General features: G+C 37.2%; 1 protein-coding gene across 4 annotated transcripts in view; it reads left to right on the forward strand.

Annotated features, from left to right (window-relative positions):
- The window catches only part of PTPRR (protein tyrosine phosphatase receptor type R), a 255,564-nt gene that overhangs the window by 218,622 nt on the left and 24,792 nt on the right, over positions 1–12,150 (forward strand). For all 4 annotated transcript variants that reach the window (XR_009543374.1, XM_060165339.1, XM_060165340.1 and 1 more), the window contains 2 exons: positions 2,005–2,084; positions 2,511–2,648. Coding sequence is in view for 3 of the 4 variants with exons in the window: in XM_060165339.1 (XP_060021322.1) it covers positions 2,005–2,084; positions 2,511–2,648 (218 nt within the window). In the remaining variant the exon portion in view is untranslated. The remainder of the gene's footprint in view (positions 1–2,004; positions 2,085–2,510; positions 2,649–12,150) is intronic.

Consider the following 12,150-nt stretch of genomic DNA (forward strand, 5'->3'; position numbering starts at 1 on the left):
TTAAGGATGATCTAATTTACAAGTTATATGACCTAATTCTGTATGTTATAAAAGAAATGATTTACAGATAACAGTTTGGGAAATACTGCTGTGGACAATTAGGAACCATGGATGGCATTTAGGCAAGGGAATGATGTGATCAGATTTTATTTTACAAAGACTGCCTTGCCAGCTATGAGAAGGATGGATGGGTAAAGAACAAGATTGAAGGCAGTTAGACCAGATGCGATGCTCAGGTCCTAGCCTAAGAAGAAAGCCTTGGGAAGAGGGAGGCAAGATAAATCCTAGCGAGTTTCAGAAAACCAAATGGACAGAACATGAATATGGAGACTAGTCCAACTAGTTTTCAAACATGGACTCAGGAGCTGTGGTAGCACACGCAACATAGAATAACACAGGGCTATCAGGAGCACGTGATCATGTGAAGTTTCACAAAGCTGTAGTATATCCAGAAGGAAATGAAAAAATGTAAAATGTGGTCTATAAGTGAGGAGAGTAGTCTGGTGTAAGATATATATTTGGGAGTCTGCAGGATATGGGTACAAAATCATGAGGATGAATCAATCACCCAACAAGGCAGTGTCAAGTGAGCATAGAAGAGGGTCAAGTTGAATCCTAGAATCAGCAACATTAAAGGAGGCAGACGAGGGACTTCCCTGGCGGTCCAGTGGTTAGGACTCCACGCTTCCACTGTAGGGGGCACGGGTTCAATCCCTGGTTGGGGAACTAAGATCCCATACGCTGTGCAGCACAGCCAATAAATAAACTAAAGGAGGCAGAAGAAATAAGCAAAGGATTGAAAAGAGACCATCTAATAGGTAGCAGGAAACCCAGAATGCTGTGACGCAGCATCCAAGGGAAGAGAAAACTCCATAAAAAGATATATGATCTGCAGTTTTTTAATTCTACACAGAGGACGTGAAAAAATAAATACCACCATTGGGTTTAGTAGCAAAAGTGTCACCAGCGGCAAGAGCAAGAGCCGTGTCTGCATAAGACTAGGGTTAGGATAGATTGGAGTGTACGCAAGAAGGATTGAAGTGTAGGTGAGGAGGTGGGCAAAATACACACTCAGACTTCACCTGTCGGGAGAAGAACAACAACAGAACAATTGCTAGAGAGGAATGCATAGAACTGACTTCTTAAAAAATGGAAGGAGCCATTTAAATCAATGCAATAGACATTTACTGAATGTCTATTACATATATAAGCACTGTGCTAGACACCAGGTCTTATACAGATCATGAAAAATCCCCATCCTGGCCTTCAAGAGGCTCAGAGTGTAACTGGGTTAAAGAAATCACAAAGGGATTATTTATGTAAATGTTGGTAAAAATCACCACCGTGGTTCACAAAGAGCCTTTCAACTCTTCTTGATGGAAAGTGATTTTAGAATTTAATACTGTAATAATCTATCCAATATCAGATATTTGTGATGTCAGTGAACAAACACATGGTAAAGACAGCGTCTTCCAAGTAATGAGAGGCGATTTGGACTGGACCAAGTGTTTGCTGTTGCGGAGGACAGAAGAGAGACTTGAGTAGGGAGATATGGTGCAAATTCCAAATGCAAAGAATAAGAAAAGGAGCGTAAATGAGAAATGGGGTCAAGAATCAGAAACCCACCAAAAATGGCGTAAAGCAGAAACTCATCATCTTGGGCTTATGGACAAGATCTGTGTCAGGACAAGGGGTAAAGATGGTCTCAAATGTCCCTCAATAAACACAGATCAAGAGACAGACACACATATTTTGGAGATTAATCCTTTGTCAGTTGCTTCATTTGCAAATATACAGCAGAAACTAACACACCACTGTAAAGCAATTATACTCCAATAAAGATGTTAAAAAAAAAGAGAGACAGACGCACAGCCACACCAACAAAAAACATTGACACATGCCAGATGGTCAGTATATAAGTGTGCTATGTACTGGTTATTGATGTTCTAAGAAACTTAAAAGAGTAAATCTGGTTAACACAGTCTTTCTTGTTTTCTTCATTAGATCCCCTCAGCAGAGTATGTTTAAGACCAAAAAATGTAACTAATTCTTTGAGCACCTACATTAATGCTAATTATATTAGGGTAAGTAAATAAATTTCTTTCTGATGAGCATTTCAATTTACTATTTAAAATTGTTAGTTGTTTTTTTTTTTCCCTCAGAGTTGGTTACTAGCAAGTTTGTTGCTTTTTTTTGCTTCCTTGGTCATAATCAACCTTGGTAGTGGGTCATTTATAGTAAGTCTTCCTTTCCTGTGTGTCTGTGGCTATAGTGCTCCCTCTGAGGTGCTCTGGGGAGGACTGAGATTTAGAAACCTCAGTACCATATGCTGTGCCTGACTTGCTGGGAGAACAACCCCAAGAATTGTGGTGCTAGAATCAATAAAGCTGCAAAAGTCTGTGTTGCTTTTGGATTATCAGAGCTATTTTGTTTTGAAGATCTTTCACCTAAACTTTCAGTGCAAGGCATGAACTTCAAAGCCAACATTTTTGTCTCCTTTCTCACACTAGGGCTACAGTGGCAAAGAGAAAGCGTTCATCGCCACTCAGGGCCCCATGATCAACACCGTGAATGATTTCTGGCAGATGGTTTGGCAGGAAGACAGTCCTGTGATTGTTATGATCACAAAACTCAAGGAAAAAAATGAGGTATGACCTTTACCCAAGTACGGAACATTATATTTTTTCTGTTGCTATAGAAGAGAGATTGTTTAAGGAAAATTGCCGTATACTTAATAACAGATTTAAGATGGAAACATTAAGACATTTAAAGGCTAGGCCACTTAATGCTTCCAAAAAATGGTAATTGGTGTTCTATGAATGACGACTTTCTTTCAGTTAAATCAATGTACTTGGCATACACGGATCACATTTGTACCCATGTATCTCTGTAAGGAAATGAGGGGCCATGAATTATCATTCTGATTTAGAGGCAGGGAAATAAAAAATTGTTCATTTACATCCCAAACAATTTTTGAGCACCTACTAACTGAGATACTATTTTAGTTGCTGGCAATATATTAGTAAACAAACACAAAGATTCCTGCCCTTGGTAGATTTTAGCTTTCTAGTTGGGGAGATACAAACAAAAAACATAATTTCATAAAAATATAGCATATTAGGGCTTCCCTGGTGGTGCAGTGGTTGGGAGTCTGCCTGCCGATGCAGGGGACACGGGTTTGTGCCCTGGTCCGGGAAGATCCCACATGCCACGGCACGGCTGGGCCCGTGAGCCATGGGCGCTGAGCCTGCGCGTCCGGAGCCTGTGCTCCGCAACGAGAGAGGTCACAACAGTGAGAGGCCCACGTACCACAAAAAAAAATAAAATAAAATAAAAATAAAGTTGTGTAATTCCTAAAGGGTGCTTTCCTAGGCACTGCTTACATTTCATGGCATCTTTTTTTTTCCTTTAACATCTCATGGCATCTTATTGAGATAAGTTCCAGTCTGATTTTAGTCAGCATTTGTGATTATTTGCTTGTCAAAATTACTATACCAGGGCCTCACCAGGACAATCAGAATTTAAGAAAACTGAACTTTCCTTTATACTCCTTTGGTGAGTTATAACCTTTGATTATACTATAACTCTGCTGCTAATCAAGAAAATTCAGGCTCACAAACATCAATTTAAAGTTTTTTAAAGTTTGTTGTTTTCTTCCATTTTTGCTGCAATAGATAAAGGATCTTTTTCTGAAATTTATCCTGGAAAAAAAGTACATTTTTTGGCCAGTAGATGAAGTTTTATACTACATTAACTATATGCTTACTAAATAAATGCATTTCTATGAATCTTATATGAAAGCCTGAGGTGGCATAATAAAAATAACCTAATATTCTCAGGTGTTTCACCCACTATCAATCTGTCAACATAATAAGCTACTGACAATTCCTGCACAGTTGTTTAATATCTGTGACAATTTACCTTCAAGGTAGGAAAATATTCTTCAAGTTTTAAAGGTGTACTGTCTGTGTATATACACCCATACATACATACATAGAACTTATGTAATATGGCAGACTAGATAATCTGAAAAACCAGTCATACTGGGTGAACTATGATACAGCATGCATAGCAGAGCTTGGGAGGAAAAAGGTAAATCAGTCAAAAACTGAATAAAAGGCATAAAACCAGAGAATTACAGGTTACTTGTGTTTTAATGACAATATAAGAACTGGAGACAAAGCCTTGGGCTTGTAGGAACCAGGACTTGGAACTGAGACCTTCCATGAAGTGAACACCTTCAAGGGCTAGGCCTTCAGTGAAAGGGTGAACCACAAAAATAAACCTACCTACCAAAATAGGATTATAAGAGGAAATGAATCCAGCGAAGTCTGGCCTTCTCGTGGGATCAATAAAGAGGTACTCTTGAGTATTCAGAATTCAAAACCCCGGAAACACCAAGTGTTAAATGATTAATATACATTAGTGATTCTTTTATTTATATAAATCATTTATAAACTAGTTTATATTCATTTAAGTAATAATATAAAAAGTAATACTGCATTGGTAATGCTCTTGTGGCACTTTACAAAAACAAAGGCAAAAACTTTCTGGATGCATGTACTCTCGGCATACACTACACAGAATTTCAAAAGAAAAAGCCCAGCCAAACATAAGCTCAGAAGTCAAAATTCTGAGACACACATGTAAATAAGCAACATAAGTAAAAAGCAGAAGAGGCCACAAATAGTGGAAAGAGACCCACAAGAAATTGAAATAATAGAGGCTGTTTTATAATTAAGCACACAAAATATAAAATTTAAAAACTTGACAAAAGAACAAGTTACTATCAAAAAAGACTAGGAAGGGCTTCCCTGGTGGTGCAGTGGTTGAGAGTCCGCCTGCCGATGCAGGGGACACGGGTTTGTGCCCTGGTCCGGGAAGATCCCACATGCCGCGAAGCGGCTGGGCCCATGGGCCATGGTCGCTGAGCCTGCGCATCCGGAGCCTATGCTCCGCAATGGGAGAGGCCACAGCAGTGAGAGGCCCGTGTACCGAGAAAAAAAAAAAACAACAACAACAAAAGACTAGGAAGATTTAAAAACAAACCAAAGAGTCCTAGAAATAAATATTATACAGACATTAAAATGAAAAAAAGAAACATCATGAGATAGTTTTATTAGCAAGCTGGACACAGCTGAATAAATAATTACTGGATTAAAAAATAGAACTAAGGAAATTACCTAGAAGATCAAAATGACCAAAAATATGAAAGAGAGTTTCAGACATATAGAGGACAGTATTTAGATGTCCAATATATGTCTAATGGATATTTTAGAAGATGAAAAAGGAGAATATTAAAAAAAGAAGTAATATTTGAGGAAATAATGGCTAAAGATTTTCCAAAACTGGTGAAAGACTTGAGCTCTCAGATTTGAAAAGCACAGTAAATTCTAGGCTGGATAAGTAAAAATAAATCCACAACTAGACACATCTGTGGAACTGAAAAACACTACAGAGACTATTTTAACAACCAGAGTGACTAACAATTGACTTCTCAATAGCCAAAAATCAGTAGAATAATACCCACAGAGGAACGAGAGAAAATCACAGACAACCCAGAACTCACACAGGATTTAGCAACATTTCCTAGATCTGAATAGACTGTACTACTCCTGCCCACTTTGGTTTGAATTACAATTTTCTGAATAGATTGTCACAATGTGTTTTCTCAAAGCACATTCATACCCTTATTAATTCTATTTCTTCTATTAAAAATAAAATCTTATAAAATCAACATAAAAAAAGCACTGTGATGTATGCAATTACATAAATATAAGTATGTAAATGTTTTGAAACAAGTTATATTTTCCACAGAAAACATTACTTTCTTTTTACATATTTATTAAGGATTAATATTTGGCAAAGCATATGTGAAACAATATCTAACAAGGATTAGCAAATAGGTTGTAGTAACTGTGTAAGATAAATTATAATTTTGGTGTCTTGAGCATTTCAATCCTCAAATTTTGTGATATATTTGTTTCCTTAGACAAAAAGTCAGAAATACACCAATAGTGCTTTAACTTGTTCTTGAATCAGGGTTTCATCAGGACAGAAGAAGCCAAGATTGATGGTTAGTGAGAAAGAATTCCCTAGAAGTTGAGTAGGATGTGACATATTTTAAAGAAGTCCAACAAAGATAGATTGAACACTTGGCAAATATGCCAAAGCCCCAACAGACAGTTATATTCTTCCCTTCTGTCCCCAAGACCAAAGTTGTGATTCTAAAAGAACTGCTGTATGAGATAAATATGTATTTCAAAGTGACACTGAGTTGATTTACTGATGATGCTCAGACATCTCCATTCTGAATGTGCGGAGGAATAGAGTCCATCTTGTTCTTTCTTTTTCAAGTGCATCATACTTGGAGTTAACCTGTTGGTACCATTCTCAGAATTCACGTTCTCCATAGGAGAGCCAAGTAGATCTTTTGAAAAGCCAGAATTTTTAAAAAATAATGGCCACATGCAGTGGTTGGGAGTCCGCCTGCCGATGTAGGGGACACGGGTTCGTGCCCCGGTCCGGGAAGATCCCACATGCCGGGGAGCGGCTGGGCCCATGAGCCATGGCCGCTGAGCCTGCGCGTCCGGAGCCTGTGCTCCGCAACGGGAGAGGCCACAACAGTGAGAGGCCCGCGTACCGCAAAAAGTAATAATAATAATAATGGCCACATAAAGGGTGATTGAGGTTTTTATTTTTCTCTTTGGCTGCATAATTCAGAAATTGAAGAGGTATTATTTTTTTCTTACCATTTTTAGCCTCTTGCCTTTTTAAATGTCTGGGATATATCTTCTGGAAATATCAAATAGATTATGTTACATGTTTTCTATGTGTAATTTGCTACATGTACTTTCCCGTGGCCAGTCATAATTCCAAATATTGCAGTAAAGATTTTGACTTCTGTTATTGTTGATTACCCATTAAATTAAAATAAAAATTCCTTTCCGTCCAGATTCTCTAAAGATGTAAATACAATACTATGGAGGATCTTTGATGTTTTACAGATCAAAATGATACTGAGAAGTCTGGCTCAAAAGAAATAGGCAGTAGACTTCACACTGCCAGGAAGATGCTGTTTACCAAAAATGTGCCAACTTTCAATTGTGTTAAGCGTCATTGTTTGGAACAGACAAAAATCATTTCCTCCAAAAATATGTGAAGGTGGAGTTATCTTTAGAAATTCCCAGGCTTTATATTTTCATGAACCTTTCTATTTTCTAATACATAAATAAAGGAATAAGTGAATAGTTGCCAGTTCTTATTCAATAATCCCAATATTCTCATAGTTACTTTATAAAATGAGAATAAAAAAGTTTTAAAATAGAGCTGAAGAATCAGTTATCTTCTATGGCAAGAAAGGAGAAGAGATTTTTATTGCTGGTAAATTTGATTTCTTCATTTAGATAAATCTCAAGAAGGGAATTCCTTTTGAAAGAAATAAAACATTGGAAACACAGTGTTCAAACTTTCAAGGTGAACTATTGCTTGACTAGAGAAGGCACAGTGGCCAAAATCTGCAAAGCTGGAGTTAGATCAATCTAAGCAGGACAGGAATCATTTGCATATTTCCAAAGTCCTCAGACTAGCTCAGACTTTCTCCTAGGAAAGAAGAGAAGCAGTATGAATGTTGGTCATAGTATACATACTGTGGAAGATATTTTCTACTGACTGCCATTTATTAAATATACGTAGTAAGCACAGTTAATTCTGTACATTTTCACTCTAACTCTACAAAGCACGATCTACTATCCCTATATTATGGATGAGAAACTTGAGGCTCAGAGCTTAAACCATTTGCCTACAGCCTCAAAGTAAGTGAGTGATAGAGTCCAAATTTTAGTACAGGTTTATTTGATTCCAAAGCTCATGTACTTAATCACTGCCCCAACATAATAAACGGGCCAAATAAGGGTACAAGACATTAGAAGACAAGGGACCCACTGTTGGCTTCAGGGAGCAGTAAGACACTGAATTTATCTTCAGGAAGTGAGGGAATTACTTGGTCATTTGGCCTAACAAAATACTTCTCTCAAATATTTAACACAGCCGTATTCTTTCTTAATATTTACATTTTTCATCTGGATTCAGCTATGTGACTTAAATACTTACAAACCCCATTTTGCCCATTGACCTATTCACACTTTGCAAGCAGTTTGACCTCAGAAAGTGAAATAAATAAATCGTGTTTTAAGTCTTCTCTGTTTTCATTCCCTTCCTTTCTCTCTCTGGTAAAATTATGGAAAGGATTTATTTTAATTACATTTCTTTGTCCATACAGCTCATATGGTGCCTTACAGTTTTTCAGTAGGGGCTGCAGAGTAAGTAAGTGCACCAGGGAACATAAACCAGGCAAAGCAACAGCACACAGAGGCAGACAAGACACCACATAGCATGCGTGAGTTGAGCCGTTTGATGTTGTCTGGGCATAGTAGAGAGTGAAGAGAGATAGGACGGGAATGTTAAATTTTGCTGACGAATATAGAGAATAAAAGAGGGTTCTGTATTCATTGTATATTCTGCTTTTAACATTATATTATGAGTGCTCTCCATGTCATTAGTAACTCATAAAAAACATGATTTTAAATGACTGCTAGAATTTCATTGTGTGCATGCTAAAACGTATGTAATCATTTCCTTATTAAGAGATATTTAAGTCATTTCCAATCTTTTTACCCACATCTTTGATTATTTAATTAATGTATATTTTTAGGTGTGAAATGACCTGGCTAAATGATGTGGACTTTTGAAAAAACGTATTCCCAACGACCTGGCTAAATGCTGTGGACTTTTGAAAAAACATGTTTTCCAGAAATATATCTAACTGTACCACATCTTTAGCATCTGGAATTCTCCAGCTAACCTTGAAGACATTCAGTACATTCCTCTTTATAAAACATCCAATGCTGTATTTGTGCACATTCATTCATTCATTTGACAGATATTTATCAACTGTCAACCGTCAAGCACCAGTGTAGGTGCTTGGATTATATCTTTATTGACAAAACAGACAAAGATCCCTCCTTTCATGGAGTTACAATCTAAAAGGGGAGACACAATACACAAGAAACAAAATTTTAAAATATTGTATACAGGTACAAAATGTTAGGTGCTATGGGGGGTGGAGAAAACAAACATATGGTAGAGTAAGAGAGATGGAAGACAGTTTGCAATGAGATAAGGAGGTCATTTTAAAATTTATAAATGGCAGCCTGTAAGAATTTTATGAATACAAAAGAAGATAAGCAATGACTTCATTGAGTCAAGCCACAGCTACTCTAGATATCTTTACTTAATTAAATACATCCAGAAAAGGTAGGGGGGTTTTTTGCAATATAAGTATTAATTATATCCCATGTTGACCTTAAGTTTCATGATAAAATCTGATGGGTATTCAGTTGGGAATGACTGGCTATTAAATATATAAATAACTTATACTTAAAAATAAAGTAGACCTCATTAAGCTGTACATTTGAAGAGAAAATAAATTTTTCTGATAAAACACTCGTAATTAAATGTTAATTATTCTATGTTATATTCTAAATGAATGAAATGAAAATACATCTTCTCAGCTATTTAAAGTTAGCTAAAAAAATTAGAGTTTAAGTTAGATAATCTAGAAAGTTCACCAAATATACATAGAAAGTCTAGAAACTGGGCTGTTTGATCTTCCAAATAACTAATATTTATTGAGCACTAACAATGTGCTTAGAAAGCAATCTTTACAATAAACGTATCTGTAAATCCCACTAAAAGAGGACACGGAGACACAGGGAGGTTAAGCAACCTGCCCAAGGGCAAACGGCTAGCAACCTGACTCCCAACTCCTCACCACTGTATACACCCTCCTCAAATCTTCTCCCTACTTAGGGTGGGAAGGGAGAAAGTTCCAGTCCAAGCAGTGATTGTGGCCAGAGAAAAGTGTGCGGGATTGCTTACAGTCCAGATTAAAATCTCTAACCGTTCTCTCCAGGAAGGAAAGAGGAGATGAACAAGGCATTTTGATTTGGTTTAAAGAAACAAAAAGTGTCAGATCTGCTCATTCAAAGTAGTGGACAAGGGGACCTCCCTGGTGGTCCGGGGTAAAGAATCCTCCTTACAATGCAAGGGACGTGGGTTCGATCCCTGGTCAGGGAACTAAGATCTCACGTGCCGCGGGGCAACTAAGCTCACGAGCCACAACTACTGAGCTTGCACGCCTCAACTAGAGTGAAGCCCACGCACCCCAAGGCAGTGTCCGTGCGCTGCAGCGAAAGATCACGCGTACCTCAACGAAGATCCAGCATGCCGCAACTAAGACCCGACACGGCCAAAATAAAGCAAAACAAACAAACAAAAAAAAACAAAGTAGTGGACAATTTGAAAGTGTGGATTGGAACTGTGATGGGGGAGTCATGCTGAAGTTAGAGGTCAGTCTTTGAAGTGTGGGGTGGACAAGAGGATTCACATTTTGTACCAAGAATGAAAATAAACGAGCAAAGTCCCATAATCAGAGTGTCTGTACAAACAAGGTCAGGGAGGGTAATTTGCAAGACAGTGGAGACCCACTGACTGGTATTCTGCTGTCCTGGAGGACCAGAATTAGATATTTGGTATCTAGAGAAGCACCCTGACCTAGCACTGCCCAGCAATGCCGAGCAGCCTAAGCTCATTTCCTGAAAGACCAGGGGCTTGACAGTTATGCTACCCAAGCAATTAAGAGTAGCCAGAAATTCAGAGGCTGACAGCCCCTAAGAAAAATTACTCACCTGTCCTTTCAAACATGCTTACATTCCAAATATAACTTGGCACCTTAATTTTTAATCTGCTAGGTTCTATTCAATTGCTGTAGCCTGCTTTACTTCTAACTATAGTTAGAAGCCTTCTTATTTGACACAGTTAATCCAAAAAAAAAAAAAAATAAGAGTGGAGACTCAAACACACAAAAAAACTCTAATGTTTTACTTTGTCTTAAAACAGGTACATTTGTTCATATTCACATTTGTTCATTATTTTATTATGGGACTGTCTTTTTTTATTTTTAATATTGGCTCTCGGTCATATAGTTTGTGTAAATCATGCCCTTTATACGTCATTGAAATGTCCCATTTAAGTTTCTTTGAAACGTGAGAGAACATAGAAAAATTTGTAAAGCAATATGAATGCAGAATCCTGTCTATATTTCCAAACTTTGCCCTTTTATAATGGTCTCACCTGTACCTGATTTGACCACAGTTTTCTTTACTGATTTACTTTTTTTCCCCAGCGAAAACCTAATTAACTTATGCAATTATTTCATAGAACAATTCTTTTTTTCTTTCCACCCTCATGTTTCATTGATTTATGTAAAGTTTCATTAAATTACTGGGCTCTAATAACAAGTACAACTGTCATTAAGAGGTTCGGATATAAATACCACTTGTTGAACATACAGCTCAGCAGATAGTGACAGACTTGCTGGACTTAGTAAGAGAGCGGACAGAGGGCTTTCAGTGTTCCACGAGCATCAGCATATTTCATAGAGGGAAGGGAGGGCATTGGTTATTGCTGTAAAAAGAAGTGTCGGTTATTAGTGCAGAAATCAAAGACAGAAACTTGAATGTATAAAGTGATATTTGCTCAGAGGGTCCTAGCCCCAAGAAGATGGTCCCAGAAAACCTTATGAAAACACCTGAGCTTCAGTTTTCTCAGCTGTAAAATGATAAAAAAAAATAATAATAACAACAATATCTACTCTCTGCTCTACCTAACGCAAATGATCGTGGAAGGGATTCAGTGATATAAGGTTGGTGAAGGTGCTTTTAATATTAAATTGCTGCACCTATGTTACTAATATTTAATTGGAACACTAAGAATTAGAGTAACCAAAACCATAATAATTTTAGACAATCTGACCCATTCTGTCTTATATGCAAATGTAACCCAAATGCAACTGAGTATCTTCTTTTTGTTTATTTAGAGCCACTTTCTATGTGATGATAGTCTTTAGCTCATAGAGCAAAATCTCTTTGATTTTAAGTGCATGGAATTTAAAAAGAAAGTAACTTAAAAATAGATTTTTTTTTTCAGGCAACTAAAATACTAGCTAGACCTGTTCCTTCTTTATACACAAATAGTCCTAATGTGGGTGTGAGAGGGATGGTCAAAGAAAAAAGATTATAAAAATATCAG

Source organism: Lagenorhynchus albirostris, chromosome 11 (assembly GCF_949774975.1).
Source record: "Lagenorhynchus albirostris chromosome 11, mLagAlb1.1, whole genome shotgun sequence".
NCBI classification, from domain to species: domain Eukaryota; kingdom Metazoa; phylum Chordata; class Mammalia; order Artiodactyla; family Delphinidae; genus Lagenorhynchus; species Lagenorhynchus albirostris.